At 40.1% G+C, this 20,457-nt stretch overlaps 3 protein-coding genes and 1 pseudogene across 3 annotated transcripts in view; 2 read left to right on the top strand and 2 right to left on the bottom strand.

The window, feature by feature from the left end:
• Positions 1-11,576, top strand: part of LOC145453194 (erythroid differentiation-related factor 1-like) — a 28,942-nt gene extending 17,366 nt beyond the window's left edge. The window contains exons 15-23 of the mRNA XM_080331171.1: positions 1,289-1,424; positions 1,946-2,090; positions 3,653-3,753; positions 3,831-3,974; positions 5,381-5,551; positions 7,060-7,160; positions 7,495-7,623; positions 9,846-10,016; positions 10,812-11,576. Coding sequence (XP_080187297.1) covers positions 1,289-1,424; positions 1,946-2,090; positions 3,653-3,753; positions 3,831-3,974; positions 5,381-5,551; positions 7,060-7,160; positions 7,495-7,623; positions 9,846-10,016; positions 10,812-11,537 — 1,824 coding nt within the window. The 3' untranslated portion in view covers positions 11,538-11,576. The remainder of the gene's footprint in view (positions 1-1,288; positions 1,425-1,945; positions 2,091-3,652; positions 3,754-3,830; positions 3,975-5,380; positions 5,552-7,059; positions 7,161-7,494; positions 7,624-9,845; positions 10,017-10,811) is intronic.
• A 2,497-nt stretch (positions 11,577-14,073) lies between these two features.
• Positions 14,074-16,754, top strand: LOC145454320 (uncharacterized; annotated as a pseudogene).
• A 1,139-nt stretch (positions 16,755-17,893) lies between these two features.
• LOC145454650 (E3 SUMO-protein ligase ZBED1-like) lies at positions 17,894-19,081 on the bottom strand. Its single transcript, XM_080332643.1, has one exon. It carries the CDS (start codon positions 19,079-19,081, stop codon positions 18,194-18,196), a length of 888 nt encoding a protein of 295 aa, XP_080188769.1. The 3' UTR covers positions 17,894-18,193.
• A 9-nt stretch (positions 19,082-19,090) lies between these two features.
• On the bottom strand, positions 19,091-20,221 carry LOC145454649 (E3 SUMO-protein ligase ZBED1-like). The gene has a single exon (XM_080332642.1). It carries the CDS (start codon positions 20,036-20,038, stop codon positions 19,091-19,093), a length of 948 nt encoding a protein of 315 aa, XP_080188768.1. The 5' UTR covers positions 20,039-20,221.
• Positions 20,222-20,457: the final 236 nt, after the last annotated feature.

Genomic DNA, 20,457 nt, shown 5'->3' on the forward strand with positions numbered 1-20,457 from the left:
TTCGAAAAGTAGATTTGGTCGACGATTCGCATACTTTTGAGACAACTAATCAGAGGTTGGGCACTCTAGAAATTGGAAAATGTATCGCTGCGCAGAACGACTCATTTGATGAGGGTCTCGCGACTATTTTACGCAAAACAGCGGGAGGGCAACTTTTTCAGCCAAATGCCCACATGAGATTTACGAACCATTGCGCGGGCCACTTGACTGTGGATGACTTCTTTTTAGTCGTCCGACAGGAGTGAACCGAATTAGGTAACTTTGAGAACAAGACTTGTATTACTACGCTTTTAAATTGATAACAATTATGCCATGAAAACTCTGTAAGCAACTGTGCGGTGTGCATTGATGCACTGGTCGCGCGAATCGGAAGATTTTTTCAAAGGTAATGAATGAATAGGAATATGTTACTTGCCCTCATTGGGGGTCGCCTCTGTGTACTACTGGGCTCATTTGGCAAGGGCAGGATTTTCCGGCATTTAGACATAACAATATCGAAGGTTTCGGTGAACATGCCTCTATCATTTTGTGCAAATGTTTCATCGGCGGCGATCTCGCTGCGAGCACACAAGCATAGTTGCATGTTCGACGCCACGTTATCTCAACTCCGTAAATTGCGCATATTTATAATTTTCGGGAGGGGGCTCCAATACGAAAAGCAAGAAATCGAATAACAATAAATCATGAGACATGCTAAGAAAAATTTCAAGTCAAATAAATCTGCTGCGGAATATTCCACATTATGATCATATACGAAGATCTGTGGTAAATGTGGCTGGCCCTGGTTACGCCAATGCGTCGGACCTGATGTTTTTGTCATCAAATTTTGAGGTCGGACTAATCAAATTTTTGTGTTGGCCTTGCCATTTTACCTAATGTTATAACTAATTTTGAACCACACAGAACCTTGTCGCGGGCCACGGGTTGGCCGCTCTTGCATAAGAGTGATCAAAACTACTTCCTGCTTTCCATATACACAGTGTAAATTGTAAGTAGTAGAACTGTGGAAGTAGTCTGAGACAAAAACCCCTGAGAAAGTAGTGCAAGTTTCCGCTGCCTACTTGACCACGTTGGAAAAGTGAAAGTGCTCCAATAGTGACCACCTCTTAATTGATTGTGACATTTGCTTACTTATCCAGAATTGGGGCGTGAAATGGCAAGAGGGATGACACGCCTATGCCCCGTTGGTTGCATCACTGTATCTAGTAATTTTATTACTATTTTTCTGATCGGTTCTCTCCATACTGCTACAACGACTGAAAGTTATTTTTTTATTTTTACAAATCAGACAAATGGCAACAAACTGCTCTGCGATTTGACAAAGAACGCTTCTATCGCTTATTTCAAATTGGCAGAAAAAGCCAACATTGTTGGAAAGCTGGGATCTGCATTGAAGAGATCGAGATTGGCGTTGCGCTGTTGCGGTAAAGATAACTCCCTAAATGGGTCCATACGTGAAAATTTTTCGTTTGCAATTTCCAAGCGAGCTCCGTTGTATTTTCGTCGTTGAAGGTTCAGACTTGATTATCAGAGATTAGGATTCATTTGAGAGTAAAAACCATGGTGTCATCAAATATGACATCACTGGCTCAAAAAATTCTAATAATCTCAAAATGGCACATTGAGCTTAAGCCATCTATTCGGCTCTATTCAAATTTTCCAAGTCGGTGATGTCAGATTTGGTGATATGACCGCTGATGTACAAAGTTGTTTTGAAATCTCTGCTAGTTGCAAACGATTACCCCTGACGGGTTTCATTTACGTTTATTTCATGATGAATTATTCATATTATTCAATTGTATATTGAAATCCTGTACCTCTAAGTGTCTGTTCATATGAATATGACATATTCCTATTGAAATCGTTTGGATGGAAAATCCAAGATTTCTCCCTACAAATCTCAGAACCCTTAACAAGGTGTGATATTTCCTGAAATTGATTTCAGAGACTCTGGATTTCCTAAAGAGCCAATCGCAAATCCACGACTCGTCTTCGGTTGAATCGGTGCATGCTCTTGAGCTCGACCTCTTGATGCCAAACCTCCTCTCGCTCTGCGGCGAAGTGCAATTGAAATTGGTTCATGAGATGAGGTAGGACGGTATGCTCTGAAATTTTATTTGCTATCGGCGATTTCAACGATTAGTTTCACTTCGCCAGAGGTGGTCAAAATAGTCAGCTATATTGCTACTATATTATATTGCTACAATATATAGCCACTATATTGCAAGTAGTAGTAGCAATTTCCAAGACATGCCAAAACTACTTTAAAATTATTCAAGATCAGAGTAACCAAGTTGTCTTCTTTTTAATACAAGATTAGCTATTTTCACATTTTTGATATTGAAAATTTAGAAAGTAGTTTTAAGATGGTTTGTATCACTCTAATGAAAGAAATAGTGATTTCCATTGACTGCTTAAAGTAACTATAAGCTCCTTGAGAAAATCTGCTATGTACAGCAACTCACACGACACTTTTCATACTTTCCATTTTTACATCCGCACTATGAAGTTTGAGAAGGTAGATTTTCTCGATGGGTCATATAGCTTACTCTCGGCAGCTAATCAGCGGTGGCTACTACTGTCAATATTGAAAAATGTTACCCTTACGACGAATAACCCGACAATCTTGGAAAATATTTCCAGTTGCGGTGACACAGTGACCATTCCACCAGGTACTCATGACAAATTGACTCATAAAATTGATACAAACTTATCTCAAAATCGCGTCAACTTTTCAAAATCCAAAACGTGACAAGTAGTTTGGCCAAGACAATATTCAAGTAGAGTGGAACGTAGTCGAAACTTGACCGCCTGAGCAAGCAGGCAATACCTAGTGCAGTGCTTGAAAAGTACAAGTGCTTCTTTGCTGATCACCTCTAAGCAGTAGGCACTACCAGTCTATTTGGTTGACGGTCAGGTAGCTACTGCTTTTTTTAGTAGTTCCAGTGCTGGTGGTTCATTTATAAATGAAATGGGCACCTAACAACTACAAAACAGGTGTCGTCTCACGGCTCTAATCGTGACACCGGTGCTCTGTTGTGTGATATTCTTGCAACCGTTGCTAGCTCAAGACTTAGTGGTGTAGCTAGAGCAGTGACTCACAAACGTTTTTGGCCTGTGGCACACTTGAAAAACTGATCAACACTCGGGCCACGCTTACAACACTGTTGCTTTTTGAAATGAACATAATGTGGTAATCCGCAATCCGTCTTGAATTTCAGACAGTCTCATATGTACACAGTTTTAAAATTTAGTCAGAACAAAGAAGCTATATTCACATTGGCATGAAAGCACGGATGCAAATATCAATAAATTTCTGATAGCTCTTGCAGCTATCATGATGTAGAATTTGAAATGAGGCGACCATAACTTATCCATTTTTGTGGAAATGGCATTTAAAAAACGGGACATTTCCTATATCAATGAGCTGTTCTTCTGCAGAAAGATTGCTTGATGCATTTTCTGTAACGGTAACATATGCTTATTTACCAGCTGTGAAGCAGTTCGAGCACTTTTAGGTCACATATGCATGCCTGCATGTCTTGTTTTAACTATTTATGAATATGGGGCGGCACACGGTTTGAGAATCACTGAGCTAGAGGATGGGTTTGTACCAGTCTGCCTCTGAGCTTCACTCCCAACTTACTTTCAGGGCTAGCAGCGATCCGAAAATGTCACATTTCGAGGAACTTGACTCTGCCGTTGAGTACGAAGCAGCCATTTTGAAATCCCTCGAAGCGATATTTGGTTCGGGTGAGTGTTGAATGATATCTTGGGAATGTTCAACGCATACCGGAATATAGTTCAGCGCCTACTTTGCCGTCGAATAGGAGGTCAATACGACCGTATGACTGAAATTCATCGGGATATGCTGTGTGCCCTTTCCGTGTGTGCCGAGTGCTATGAAACTGCGTTGGAATTGACTACAAAGATGGAAGTGAAGACGGACCAATCCCTGAAACCCCCCTCGATGGGTGAGCACTGATTTTCCTGCTATGGAATGTGAAGTACTGCTTTTTAGCAGTGTCATGACTTGACTCAGTGTCTCAGAAATGTGGATTGAGTCGTGACTCTGAGCAAAATTTACGAGTCAATTTCAAGTCATGAAGTCAGCGACGTCAATTAAAATCACAGCATCTGGCATATGTTCAGACCGTTCGTGACATGCCGGTGAAACCTGTAGGAACAACCAATCAATCGAAGGCTGCACAGTGCACTTTACAGAGCTTCCATTGCTCTATCGCAATTAAATGGACCAAAACGAAGTGCTCATATTTATGTGTTTCAACTTTCGGCCGTTTCTTATTCAATTCGCTAATTTTGTTGAAAATGATAGACTGTGGTTATCAGTTGCATACCTATTTAAAGCAGTTCTGCGATTGTGTTAGCGATACAACACCTTTTTTAAATATATTTAACGCTATATTCGTTGCTCTGCCCGAAATAAGTGGCGACTGACTTAATCTGTATTTCAAACAGCTAACAAAATGAAATGACTCGAGCATCCCTCGTTCTTCGAAAATGCAACGTTGATTGAATAATGACTTGTCTCGTGACTTGAGTTGAGTCGCCTCCAAAAAAATCGATCGACTTGACTTGACTCAACTTAAAATGTGCAATGACTTAAGATGACTTGTGACTTCTTCCCAACACTACTTCTTAGTACTTGAGCACATTTCATGCCTTCATTTTTTACTTTGAAGCAAGTTTCGACTCGTCACAGAAATGACAACTTCTCATCAAGTAAAAAGTCACGGCATTACTTGTACTGGGTAGAATGCTGACTACTTTGACTACGTCTGACCATTGATGACAAAACTCTTGTATTGAAAAGTAAAAAATCGTTTTTGGATCACTTTGTAATATGTGTAAAACAGCCCTCGTATCACATTAACTGAATATGTATTCGAAGATGACACCTGTGTCTGGGGTTACTTGTGGCAAAGATGCATCTTTGATTCCGTTACAAGTAACCATCTCCGATGAACTGCCAAAAGTATACGAGTCCTCCACCAAATGTACTTGCGTGCTTGTACTTGAGTAGAAAGTGATGGCGTTCTTTTACTTCTACTTGGGTAACAACGCTCCCTACTATGACCAACTCGGATTGTTTGTCACACCCGAGGAATCCAGCCCCTTGTTGTACCACTGTTAGTAGCGGTCACTCTGAGCTGGCAATCTCTGCAAGAATATCACACAGCAGAACACCTGTATCATGATTCATGCTGTTGCTGAACGATGACACGTGGTCACTAGTTGTTGGGCGACTCATTTTTTTAATGCGCAACTAGAACTAAAACTAGCATGAAAATGAAAGGTAGTCAGAGAAGCGTTGTCTGTGCAAGCTAACACGAAACTAATACGAGTGTGCTACTGACAGATGGCAAAAGGAGTTCTTCCAGAGACACCAATATCGTATCCTCTTACAACGTGGATTCCACAAATAGGGAAGAGTTCAAGACTACAATCATTCGTCGCAATGGACACGTCCTCAATGAATTGGGAGCGTGCATGTTGAATCGGGTTGTTGAAAAACTCAACACTGCGGAAAGTGAGTGGCTATTGTCATTAACACCTGCGGTGTCAGTGGTTAGCAGGTGGGAGCTGTTTGGCCATGTCCGAAAAGTGACTAGACATTGTGATGTGCAGCTCATTTTCTTCTCTTTGCATCAGGCAGACTTGGCCAACTGGATAATTGTAAACTAATTTGAGCGAAATGCCACTAATCTAATTTGTCAAAGGCTGCTATGCTTTCATTTCAATTCTAATCCGATTTCTGTTTTTCAAATGCTGTAGGAGAACTGGGTAGCATGAAACGAGTCTAGTTTTGTATGCAGTAGGGTTGCCTTGCTCAGAAATAACTCTTTTCCCAGAAATCCACGGATTAAATTGTTGGGTTGCGTGCCAAATTTGGCTCAACTCCAATCCAATTGAAATTTATAATTTATATAATTTATAATTTTTCAAAAATGTGCTGTCGACCATTTGAAATTGTTGGGTTGTCTACTAAGACGATGCAAAGAAATTTGACGCAATTCCAGCCCGCAGGAGCGAAGTTATTTGAGTTTTTCATCAATATTGCCCTCCATTCAATGCTACTTTTTCAAATCCAAAACTTTTAACTACAATAACTTCGCTTTTACCAGTAGGAAATGAGTCATTTTTGTGCATCGTTTTTTCAGGCAACTTAACAATTCCGCAGGGTTCACAGTTAAATTTGGAAAAAGATATTTAAATTTTTTTATGAATTAACAATTTCGATTGGTTCTGCCGCGGTTTGTGCCTGTTGAAATTGAGCCAAATTTGGTGTGCAGCGTTTTTTTTAGACAACCTAACCCATTAATTAGTGAATCTGCGGAATCTGAGAAAAAGGTGTTTTTTAATGCCGTTTTTTAGTGCCGTTCTTGTGCTTATGAGACTAAAATGTGATTTACTATCAACTGGACTTAATTTCTGTTCGGTTCCTTTCCAAGTTTTTTGGAATTCAAATTGTATTCTGGCTTGGAAAAGCTGAGGAGCTCTACTTGTAGTTCCTAATCTAATTTGGAAATGGTGAAAATTGACTCTCGCATTTAGGTGACATGTCTCCATCATATTTGTCGAGTACTTCGAGGCAGAAAACAGTTTTATGGGTCATCAAATTTTATGACCTTTCTCCTGTTCTGCTACTTCCACTTCAAATAGTTTTAGGCAATACTGATTAAGTTAGTTATTAGTTTTCGGCAATTTTTTGTGTGACATTGTCATGAAAATCGCGTAAAATAGACGTATCACGGTATGGTAACTGGATCTACTTTAGAGGATTCTATCTATATGTGGTGTAATGAATCGTTCTGCGTTCGTCGTGATATGCGACCCTTCGATTAAATCTACTTTATCGAACTACTGACTGTAGTTTTCAAACCTTCCATTTTCCACTTGAACTTGTAGTGAAATTTAAGATTTTAACAATGGAGAATGCAAAACATGTAAAACATTACTAAAAAAAATGGTAAATTCCAAATGAAGGAATAATGAATTATTGTCGATTTATTCATTTTTATGTCCTGTTCTATTTAGATGCACCAACCAAGGACATGACCGAGGCTTGGGATAAAGCGGAGTCTTACTTTAAAAAGGCGTATAACATGTTTTTTGAAGTCAATGACTACACTAACCAGGTGACATACCGTAGTTTCACATTATCCCAGCGAGTAATATGTTGATAATATTGCAAACTTTATGCCACTCAAAGCTTTTTAACTGTGTCTCTTCTGGAGTGCAATCGGTTAATGCGGTTAACCATGTTCGAAATATAGGAAGAATTAGGACCTGGTAACCTTATAATAACAGACAATGATGATAATAATAATGTCAAGTCTTTATCTATTTCAGATTTGGTTAACTGCATTTACTTATCTTCACTCCTGATGAGAGTCTGTCGGAACGCTCGAGTGTAATGACTTGAGCCATATGAATAAATAGGAGTTGCCTAATAAAATCTGTGTATTTCAGGCTCTTGTACTTTCAAACCGCGGTCGGCTAATGAGAGTTTCGGCACAGTTTCATTACAACGAGGGAGACTCATCTCTCTCCTCCGAGGAGAGATCCAGTTTTGAATGCGCTATTAATAATTATGTCAAGGTAAGGAACATGACTATACAGCAGTGGTTCCCGACCTGTGCTACCCGAATGTCTTCCAGGTGGTACGCGAGTAGATTGTTTATTTTTCGACCGAATGGAGATATTAGTTCATGTGGATTTTGAGTTTTTTGAAGCTGTCGCCGTCGTGGTGAGGTTGGGGTTGCATTTAAAACAAACATGTTTAAGACAAGGCCCTTTTTTAAAAGATATTTTTTTAAAACATGTCGTCACTCGTCACGAACATTCAATTGACACCTCATAGTGGATTATAGCTGTTGAATCGACTATGTTGAGGGTTCCAACCATCCCATATCGTATATGTCGGGTCGGCTGTATCGGGTGCTAATTGTCCGTAGGCTCATACAAATGTTTTTGGCATGATTTTACAACTTGAAAAAAACTCAATATTGTTTTTTTGAAAGGCATTTGTTTAAAACGTGTTTAAACAAAGTGTTTTAAACAACCATTTGTTTTGAATGCAACCCTAGGTAAGCTCGATCCCATCAATGACGACCTACGGGGAGGAGACCTAGCCGTTAAGCATTGGGATTCTCACCTAACCAAATAGCATTTTCATATATTTCACCACGAGCATTCCAAATGGATCCATCACAGAAATGATATGCTGCGCCTTAAAATGGACAGTTTATTTATTAGGCAGCTAAACAGGGTGGAAATATTTTTACCGATTTTGGCTCGCCTGGTACGCGAGCACTGCATAAACCTCGGAATGGAAAAAGGTTAGGAACCACTGCTATACAGCATCCCAGTTGTTCAGATATCTTCATTACAGATTGCGGTTCTAAACCTTTAGCTTGGGGAGCAGTGAAAATGCAAAACAAATCTTGCGTACCGGTGAACCTTCAAAAATCATGCATGACCCGATATGTATCCACGACAAATGTATTCTATTCAAAAGCAAAGGTTGTAAATGTTGCAAATTTAAGAGACTTATGAATTTGTAACGTGAGAAGGGGTGTCAAACTCGACCTGGGTCGCGGGCCGGATTCAAAAATCATTATCGCTTGCGGGCCGGGCCAGTGAAATGATTCAAATCCATACCCTTGTTTTTCTTTGGAATGCTTTATTTATTATCAACGCTATGCAAAATAGTATTATATATTATATCACCGATCATGTGGGCTCTTTTCGAGCAACACCGTTATCCGTAAACAATGGAATTGGCGAAAATTCAATGATTGGCCGATTGAATACAGATATAAAGCACTAAAACGGTGACTCTAACAACGTTATGAGTTGGAATATTTCTATACTGCGCCTTGATCATGATACCTCGTTGGCCCTACATATTCATGGTGAGAAATAGGCTACTAAAGATTGTAAACGCAGGCGTTTTTTTTATATCGCCTGACCAATTCACCATTCGAGTTTCTCTGGGGACCAGCGCTGGGGCCTTTTGAGTCAGAGTAAGGTAAACAGAAGTGCGACCAGATATAATTGAATTGTATACTTCCTGTTGCTCCATGTATTTTACAGCGGATCACAACGGTTTCGCATTGTCATTTCCGCCTCTGTGAATACTATTATTTGGTCCATTTTTTCCAGAAACCTCTGAACTCAGTTTGCACTTTTTTGCATTCTCAGAATGTAATGTCACTGTCAACATCATGGTGGTTACTTGGGTTAGAACTCAACACTTCGGACATATGGTTATATTGTGGCCTATGAACATGCTCAGCAATACTGTAGGCCTATTGAGGAATTATTTAATATATACGTCGAAGGATTTATTACTAATAATCTCGACTTCTGTTAGAAATGGGCTGGATTATACTGTAAGTTTTTCAATTTGCGGGGAATGGCCTTGGGTGCAGTATGTTTGACACCCCTGATGTAGAGATATGGTGTATCCTTTGGATTAACATACGTGGTGATACTGCAAGTGCAATACCAAATTCTCATAAACTCTATCCATGACTACGATGCAGAGATATATGTAGATTACAAGTAGCAGGGAGTTGTAGAACTAACATCTCCAAATTCTACACTGGGAATAGTGACATATTTCATGACTGAGATTAGTAATGGCCGCGAGGCTGTTCAAATAAATATAAAGTTTTGGAAAACACGCCTCAAGCCGCATCTTTTGAATGTCATCTGAATATGCCGGGGTTACAGGTGAAGGTGGTAGGTATTGGCTTATCGATGTCGGCTCCTATTGTTGCCATAGTGTTCTGACTCTAGCTGTGGTATATTCCTAGGCACTCACAGTATTGGATTCCAAAGCCGTGAAGCAGGATATTGGTGAAAGCGGCCTAATCGCCAAAGAAAATATATCGTGGGAACTGAGCGGGTGCTACATGTCGATGGCGCAGATTTTGCAAGACGACAGCCACAAACACCATGACACCAGGGAAGATTTGGAGCAAGAAGTAGGAAATGACTTTGTAGCAGGGCTACTCGACACCTTTTCAGTGTTGAATCTCAATTGTCTCAAGTATATGCTTTGTTTTTTAACAAAAGCAAGCCCATCATTGTTCATTTACGGCGGCGAGTGTACAGATTAGAGCAGAATAGATTTCAAGCATCTGTATGGATAATATATTCCTTCACTGTTGCTTTGAAATCCAATAGCAGCTGAGCTCTAATTGAAACTATGGTTTTTGTTGATTGAATAATACTTTTGGTGTGAAGATATATATTTTCGTTACTAGAAAATAATTTACTCTCACTAACTGTGACTTCCCTGAAATCATAACAATTTATGCTTGACTTGTATTCTATAGTATGAGAATCGTTATGGCCAACCCTATTGCAGATGTAAATAAGCTGCCTTTCTGTGATCAAAATTTGATTGTGTCTATTTTATGGCGGGACAAAATCGTGCACCTAAGTGATTCTATTCTGAATCGAGTATCAGGCTTCGAGCTGAGTATTTGAGTATGCGACCACAAAGTAAATAAAGGCAGTTCTACATCACATTATAAAGATAATTTGGTATTTTTCGACTTTACTTATTTCATTTCACTTTATCACAATGCTGTGGGTTGATGATGGCTTCACAAAAATGGCATTTCTGGTAACATGCGTAGCTTTGTACAACATGTTTTAGATGCTGTGATACGACCAATCATGGTGTAAAGGATTCCTCATTTGGAAACTGTCAATCCGTCATGTGTCGTTTTGAAATCTTTTTTCTTCTCTTCAATTATTTCCATTTTGTCCAGATCATGACGCTTCTGGATAACTCTCTCAAGTATTGCAAGAACATCTGGAAGGCCACGCCCAAGTCGTCGATCGCACACTACCGGCAATCCAAGATATATCACCGACTCGCCTCGTTGCATCACAGTTCGTTTCGCGCCTGTTCCGATCATCGCAAATCCAATCATTTGCGCAATTTAGCAGAGAAATACTACGACAAGGCTCTCGAGATACTCAAAGACTTGGAGCATTACCACGAACTGGTTAGAGTAGAGCTTGAGAAATTGTCAATGAAGGAATATCACATCAGTACCGTAACGAGCTTAGTTGCGAAATTAAAGCTTTTGCTTGATGGTCTTCAATCGCTATCAAAATCCTCGTCAAGCCTTGCAATGATTAAGGACCTGATATCCACATCTTCAGATTCTCAAGTCTCGTTAGCAATTCCATTCGACGCAACGGAATTGTTTAATTTGTTGAAAATATTTGTTACCATCTTACAGTCATTCTTGTTGTCTCTAATTAAATTGATGTCTTCTCCCACTTTCAAGTATGATAAGCACGTGAAATATTTCAAGTCGGCCAGGGATTCGCCTCTCGAAAAGTTAAAGGACGTTTATCGCAAAACATTGACCAGTTCGAAGACTTTTGGAGTTGACGATGACGCTCCATCTTTTAATGGTACTGCCAACTGGTTAGCTTTGATCGGCAGTGTTTTAGATGATCTCTCTTCTTTGTTTTCGATTTGATATATAACATGCATTGAATAAAGGTAAAAGCTGACTGACTATGTGTGTGGTGTAGGTTGCTGCAACAAAACTCTACAGAGTTTCTTGTGCTGCTTACCAAAGTGATGATGGTTTTCGACTACTTCCACTGCGATTTATGAATATAATTAACATGACAGCATGGCGAAATTGCGGCAGTATGATGGTAACTGTAATCTATTCTAGAATTGCACCTATTCATAGCGTCATCGGCCATTTTTAGCTGATCACCAAGATGCATTCAGCAATTTTGAAAGTAGTCACCTCTGAAGGACTGCTAAATAGTATAGGACCCATCAACTTTTTAGGCTTATGGCACCAGTGCATGCTATGGCATGAGAATTTTAAATACTCCATACACGCTCCGATCGTTTCGTTCCGTACCGTACTTAACAATTTTCTATACCATAGCAACGTCTTTCCATACCATATTTGATACTTTTTCCATACATTTGCAACTTGCCCAATGCCCGACCTCTCAAGTGATATTATATTTTTGATGTATGGAATTTATCCGGGGTTTCTATTCGAATTATTTGTGATGAAATTATCCTTTTAAATAGCGCTGATGTACCAATGATATGCCCAGTTTCTTTATATTATTTGTCGTCAGAGATGTAGTGCAGTGACGTGGCGTGAGTATGGAAAATTTCAAAAATACATCGCGAGAGAAGAGGTGAGGCACGACCCGCCCGTGCCTCACCTGCGACAATGCAATTCATCATAAACGGCTCAGAATTTAAGACAACGGGAGGAGGAATATATGTAACTGGTCTTAATCAAAAGCTAGTGCTTATACTGATTCTGAAAATACAAATTAAAATCTTGTCAGGGCAATGAAACCACTGCGAAACAACCCTCAAATTCTGAAAGTCGGCTTGGTTTAAACCAGTGGTTCCCAACTTTTTTTAACTCATCGTCCCCTTTTCAAGCTCCACGCCGATGATCGCCCCCCCCCCCCAGATTTTGTGAACCGAAAAATCGGTATACAATCTGTGATCATCGGTGGGTTGACTAAAAAAACTTTTCGGCTCGATGTCGAATTTTACACTTTTGCAACTAAATTTCCGTGGGTTGACTAAACTAAAGGTAATTTCTACGACTTGACTCCTATATAGCCATCCTTTCAACATCCGACAGTGTTCATGGATATCTTGAACGCAACAGAGAGCTCATAATCCAGACCGGAAACAGTGGTTGTTTAGGTCAATAAGTTGCGCATGACAGAAGGTGTACTTGCATAGAATAATTAAGAATGAAGCAAAGTTGTGTGTAAACTTGCCACCAATTCCACTCACGCTCATAATCATCACTGGATTTACTCATCTTCACTGAAACTCCTCTGGGTTCAATGTCCAACTGCTGTAATTCAATCCATACGGTAGTCAACGCACCAGAATGTCAAAGAAAAAGTTGAAGTGACTGTACTTGAAAAAAGTACCGATACCATATTCAATGGATTTATCACCAGAATGATGGTGGTTGCTTTTCACTATCAACTATCAAGTAGGCTATGCTTCTTTCAATAACGGATGAATCACTATAGATTCAGCTATCCCCTTTTCCAAATTGTTGAATTGTCAGAATAAGATGCCGTGACTGATGACTCTACAGTTTATTCTTTTGCAACAGCTTTTGACACTGACGTCTCTTCTGCAACCTCTTTCATTGAAAACAGTTTCATTGAAAACAGATGAGGCTGCCTCAATTGAAGTTTCATCAGCTTCATGGTAATTCAAACGCATGATTTTTATATGTTGTAGGACCTCACAGCCTCATTTCATAATTTTCCATACCACACAACACTCATGGGTGAACTGATTTACTGCAGGGGAAGCAGGAAAAATTATGTTGGTGAACTGATATTCTGCAGACAACTTTTCCAGGACCAGGCATCCTCCATACCTCTTCTTCGTAAACGGAACCATCCTTTCGATAACTTTCTGTTTCTAATTGATGCATCTTTTGATATCAGATGACTATCCCCCTTAGGCAATGAGGAATATAACAACAGCCATATCATACGACTCTAGAAAATTAACAGCAATGTAAGCTACCTGGATGTCAATGTCAATCACGAGGACAACACGCCAAGAAATAGCATCATTATCGTCGACTAACAGCTATTTGATATCCATATGGATAATTTATTTAGATATGGATAGTTTCACCATCCTCGTCGCACCTCAAGAGACGAAATTGGGTCCATGTTTAGCCCAATCCCACAGTAAAGCATATAGCAACAAAACAGATTTGGGTCGAGTTATCTTTATCGCCTCCGCGTGTCCAAAATGAAGTGGAACTCCCCAAGCTGGCTGAGAAGTCAAAAAAGAAACGGCTCGCAGAAAAATCTACTTCGCCGAAAATCGGTCAAGTACAAAATTCAAACAGTGAACAAGATCCCAAGCCAAGTGTCCAAACCGTGATGCAAACCATGGAACCAACGAATTTATTCAGTATTACACCTGGTACGGTAGCTACAAACGGGAATAATATACCCATGGATTCGGAAATAAATATGAACAATTTGTCGTCGACATTACAGGAGATTCTGGACAAAATGAATGAAATCGATTTGGCGGTGTGGACCAATAATAGGCAACAGAACGACTCAAAACGCATCTTTAATGATATCGAGGAATCGGAAACGCCGTTCGAATTGATATCATAAAAAAGCAAAGTGTTGACTGAAATTGAGGGTTCCGGATTTATCGTCAAGCACGGCGGGGATGTGACGAAAGGAGGGGGATAATTATGTGTACCCTCTGCCATGACTACGTTAGTGAATCGAAGCTCTCGAAGAAGATGATGGACCGCGGATTTGTCTGGGGTATAGATTACCCACAAAAAAATTGCGGAATTCATACATGGAGGCAATGAGTCATGGCGGAATTTTAAATGCCGAATGACCCAGCATCTGATGTGCTCGGCAGATCGTGCTTGGGGCTGACCGGCTTACAGCATTTCAACGCTCTATCTATTGCATCGCCAGCGAAATGACGAAATTACCAAAATAATTTCAAAAATCACGGCAAATAAAATACGCTGCGCTCTCACCACGATTTAAGTAAAAAGCGCAGCATTGCATTACGAGAGTCATATAGCACTACTACATGCGTGTGAGGCGCGTGTTGGAGATGTCGGTCATGGTCGAAAACAATGCAATGAGATTGTCAATACTCTCTGTATGCATATGCTCACAAAAAAATAAACATCTTCTTTGCCAAGAATTGCCATCTACTGGGATCCCTCCACATTTTGCCACTGCGTCAGACAAATCAACTCCTGACAGAACGAGTAACCATGCTATAATGGTAGTAACCATGTACAAGGGGAAAAAATCCATACCAATGCCGCACCCACCGTGTACAATGTCACCTCTGACGGTGCGGTTATTGGTGCCAGCTGACCTTGCTCACCAAGTTGTAAATGCATTGAAATGCAACATAAAGCTTGAGACGGACATGCTATCCAGACTGGTGTCTCATCAAGCAGACGGGCAGTACGTGCATCAGGCTTTAAACAAGCCTTGCTCTCAGCTGCGCACTCCAACGCCTGCATGACAGCGCAATCTGAGAGATATTTTGTCGTTGTGTGGGATGTGGCTCATTGGATGGACTTGTGCTTTACGAGTCTTAAAGAAAATGGCGAGACTATGTTTACCAAATTTATATCCCGCTGCATTAACGAATTTGCCCATATGTTCGGGATAGGAAAGGGATACGCGGAGTATAAAATAAGTCATGGAAAGAAGCTTCAATTATCATTGAACGTCATCCAGACGTTCTCCAACACAAGATTTTCCAGCAGCTCTTGACCAATTTCAAAATATATATAAAAATGATTCTGCGCTCATTGAAACTTTCAATGAGACGCGTAACTTTGGCGATGATTGCGACGAAACGAGATTTAAGGTGAGTGGCCGCGATTTTGCCATCGATCTATGTGGAGTCTTAGATTTTCTATCTCCGGTTATGAACGTCAAGGTAAAAATGCAATCAAATAATACGAATAGCCTACATGGGACATCATTCGCATTAGGACGCGACTTGAACAAATTCTACTGATGAAAATTGACGAGCTGAAAAATTCCGACCGATCAGAACGCCCCAATGCCGAAATCTTCCCTAAGCTCCTTCGCCACTGGCATGACCTAATTGTCGAGGATGCGGAAAAATGTAAATTTCAAGGTCAAGGATTGCTAGAAGGGTGGCTGGTGTCGCAAACCGTCGTAAAAAGTAAAAAGATTCGGCAATATACACATACACGGATAGAAAGATGTCCAGAGGATTGCATCAAAGACCTTTGCGACATGACAGAAGCTCTTGTGAGGACAGTTAATACTCGATTCCACATGTGTATTCCAGCAGCTGCGCACGAACTCGCCAATTGCTTTGACGCGCACAAAGCAATCGAAAATGCGATTATCGAGTCTGCGCCCTTATCCTCGACGAGCTATGTTAATTGGAAAAGAACGGACTGGCAGAGTTTTCTAACATTTTCGAGTATGTTTGCTCATTGAAACATGTAGCAGCATTGTATCAAGAAGACCGCTCTCTAGACCGCAGCTGTCATTGGATCCTGTTCTTGGCGATCGAGTTTGGATCAGGTCGCGCGAGATTATTCACTCGGTGTTGTTTAACGACTTTGCCAATTGCCGCCATGAATGGTTTGAATGTGAAACCGCAGAACGCGCCATACCAAGCGACAGACCTTTGGATGCTATCGAAGTGATTCGTCCAAATTTTGAAATTTAAAATAAATACCAACCAAGATTCGGACACGATGAGGTGTATAGATGTCGACTTAAAGAATATGAATTTTATAAATCGTTTTACCAAAATGAGGACTTTTTTGGTGCTGTTGGCAAAGAGTTTTTCATTTCACTGGTACGTAGCTTCAAACATGGGGGGCTCCGAAGCTGTGGTAGAGTCATTTTACTCTGTAATGAAATGCCAGAAAAAATCCGGTGGCCAACAAAATGAAACGTTGGCATAGAGATCAATAGTAGATTGGGTGTTTCCAATGCCAATACAAATTCCCGATACTGTTGATGAAATCGCCAAACTGAAGATTTACCCCCACATCTTTGATGGACGAGGACGAAAGCAGGCAGTCAGGGAACCAAGCAAAGTTATTGCTCGCTTGTCACAAAAAAGAGACTCTTTTGTTGCAGCACCGGGCGATATGTAACCTGCCTTTAGGAATACAGAATTCGTTTCCGTATGTATAATCTGTTGTCTTTATTCGTTTCGTTCATGGTTTCATTAGAAATTAAATGAACACGTTTATTTACCTGATACGCACCTGATAATTTCGTGCTTTTCTCTGTCCTATACAAACTAGATAGAATTTTATCAACTGCAGTTGGAGCTCAAGATCCGTGTGACGTCACAGCCTGAGGCCTAGGTAGTCTTAGATTATAGATAACTAACCGACGGAGGTTAGTTATTACTAGGGCGATTATTTTTTTGATCTAAAAAACGGAAGATTTTTACCAAAAAAATCTAAATTTTGACTTATTTTGACCTAAAAAAACCGGAATTTGACCAAATTTTGACCTCACGTATGCAAATTAGGTTTTTTCGCACATAATGTTAAAATTGCACTACTTATTTTCATTTCTGGTTAGAACTGTCTGTCCTTACAAGTAGATTGGCCTGAAAAAAAACGTTTTCGACCCAAAAACCGACAAATTTTTACCTAAAAAAATAGTATTTTAACAAAATCTGGCCCTATGAAGAATTCCAGTAGTTACAGCAAGTAGTATGGTGGAAATAATTCAAATTTGTTGTAGTACAACGAAATATACTTTCCTACATTCTCGGGTAGAAAGTGTCTGTCCTTACTAAGTAGGTGGTCAAGAATGGAGTAAGAACGTTCAACAGCAGCAGTTGTTGGCTGACAATACTGAAGTTGTGTGCACACTACTGGTTACACACCGTGTTGCTTCATTTTGACAATGTTGTCTATATCACAATTTTTCAGCTTGCGCTTCTTGATATGAGAACATTAATGTCCAAGCAGACTTGCTTCAGTTAGGATATTGCGGTACGTTGACCATAAAATCATGCCACTATTTGTTTCATTTGACCGTTATAATTCACAATGAGCAGACGATGGTGCCGTTTATAACGGTAGGCCTATAAAGTAGGCTACAAGCTGTAAAATATCAAATGATAAGTTCACCGACAGCGCAAAATCTACGATACAAAAGAAATGCAGAGGTCAAAAAAAGTTTGACTTTGTAAACAATTTTGACAAATTTTGACCTAACGCTATAATTTTGACCTAATTTTGACTTTTTTTTTGACATGTCAAAAAAAATCGCCCTAGTTATTACTAGGGCTGGGCAAAATCGAGTACCTAGCTGATTCGATTCTGAATCGAGCATAAACCTTCGAGTCGAGTCGAGTATTCGAGTAGCACTCAAAAAGAGGTCCTATGTTCAAAACAAACAGAAATCAGTCCAATATCCACATTTTCTATTAGTACAAAAGAAAATTTATGACAAACTGATGTCAAAATGACATTGCCACATGTGGTCACTTGAAATATTGTACAGTTACTTGTACACAGGCCATTCAAAATGTAGGATACACCGTGCACATGCAACTAAAAATGGACTTGTCAATCAGTTAGTATAAACCGTTGCATTTCAGAAAGACGAGAGCTTCCACGTGCCTCCCTGTGAGGCTAGATCTTAATGCAGATGCTGTATTCCCAGCTGTTGAAAATACTCTTTCTGATGGAGTAGAAGTAGCTGGCACACTCAGATATTTCAATGCTAGGTTTACAATGTTTGGATACTTGGCTTTATTCTCTTTCCACCAGTTCAGAGGATTCTGATCCTGTGTGAGCCTTTTTTCACAGAAGTATTTCTCAAGCTCATCATGAATTAAATTAACATCAGTGTCGCTAGAGCTGTCACTTGACTCACTGGAATCATAAACTGCGTCAAGCAGCTTATTCAATGAAGAGCTTTTACTTATACCACTGTTAGTTGTGGGAGTAGCTTTGGTAATAACAGTAGCATTTTTTTCCTTGCCCACTACATCCTGCAGCAGTTCACACTCGAGCAAACCGCGAAGTTTAACAGATTGTGTGGAGTCAAGTCCTTTGACTTTATATCTTGGATCAAGTGCGGTCGCTTTCCAAGTAATGTCACCGTCTACAGGCATTTCAAGAAATCGTGCAGACATTTGCTCTCCCAGTTTTTTGCAGAACTCTTTCATCGGTCCGCTGGCTTCTGATGCTGCATCCCAGACATGTTTCTTCAATGATGTAATATACGGATTTCTGAGTGATATTGAAACTTGCCTTTCAGCACCCAAGATCTCAGTGGCTTCAGCAAAAGGTTCCAATATGTCAGTCAGTTGCTTCATCATAATCCAGTCCGATTGTTTCAGCATGTATTTACTAGTTTGGGATTGTTGCTCGTTCAATACAGCTATTACTGGCCACTGCATATCAAATAATCTACGCAACATGTAGTAGGTGCTGTTCCACCTGGTTGCCACTTCCATCACAAGCTTTCAAAACTCCACTTTCATCTCCTCGCATTTCTGCTTTAGTAATGATGTTGCTACCTCCGATCTTTTGAAATGAGCTACAAGTCTTCTAACGTCAGCTAGGCACTGTTGAATTGAGGAGATTGCCAAAGCATGTGTGATACAAAGTTGTATTGAGTGCGCTGAGCAACCTAGACTGCACCAACCATGCTTTTTTTGTAACATGTCTTTTGCTGACTTCATGTTTGAGCCATTGTCACTCACTGTACAAGTAACTGCTGATAGCTTCACATTGACTTCGGCTAATAACTGTTCAACCCAATTTGAGATGTTCACGGCAGTGTGACGATCATCTAGCAATTTACAGCTCAGCAACCATGATTGCAGGGAAAACTTTTCATCAATGAAATGTCCTGTAACAGCCAAGAACGACTCCATATTGATACTGGTCCATGCATCAAATGTCAGTGCAAGATGTGTTACTGTGGCAAGTGAATGTTGCAGGTTACTTTTCGAGGCAACAAATAGATCTTCTATGCGCCGTGCAAAAGTATGTCTTGATGGTATGCTATACTTGGGTTCCAGGCTTGAAATCAAATTTTGGACATTTTCCCCCTCAATAACAGAGAGTGGCCTTAAATCACCCACAATAAATTTGACAATCTTTTGGGTAATATGCTCTTGCCTAGAAGGGGTCATGACAGAAAAATCCAATTTAAGCTGCTTCGGACTTGATGTGGACGTAGAAGGTCCAGCGTTGAGATTTTCACGTTCTTCGTACGATCTTCTGTTCAAATCTATGGTAGGATGCTTGCTTTTTATGTGCCTCAGTAGGTTGGTGGTGCTATCGAGAAAACATAGTTTTTCTTTGCAAAGTATACAAGCTACCTTCCGACCATCTCTTCCTTCGTCGACAGGCGAACCAAAGTATTGCCACGCCGCTGACTTACTTCCTTTCGAGGCTTTGCTCATCGCTGCGCTAAACACACTTGCGTAATTCCTCAACCGGTATAAATTACAGCCACGGTATACCGGGCTCACTCTCACAAAAACGGATTAACGCCTTCCCCATTATTGCGTCATAATGGTTACGGAGCAGTCAGAGACCGTGAATTAAGAAATGTTTTAAGGTGTATAACCTCATCTTTACATGGATAATAAATCATATAATTAACATACTGGAAGATTTCTGTGCTGACACTTGATATTGCTGCCTGCCTAATAAAAAATTTCGACCGATAGATAATGGAAATATTTTCAGTCGCAAGGGGGCCCACTTGCAAGTACTCGAAAAAATCGTCTTTTACTACTCGACTCGAATCATTGAAATAAATACTCGATTCAGATTCGAGTACTCGAATCATTGTGCCCAGCCCTAGTTATTACTTAGA

This window comes from Botryllus schlosseri, chromosome 13 (genome assembly GCF_051294905.1).
Source record: "Botryllus schlosseri isolate E-star chromosome 13, Bs_hap1, whole genome shotgun sequence".
Lineage (NCBI taxonomy): Eukaryota > Metazoa > Chordata > Ascidiacea > Stolidobranchia > Styelidae > Botryllus > Botryllus schlosseri.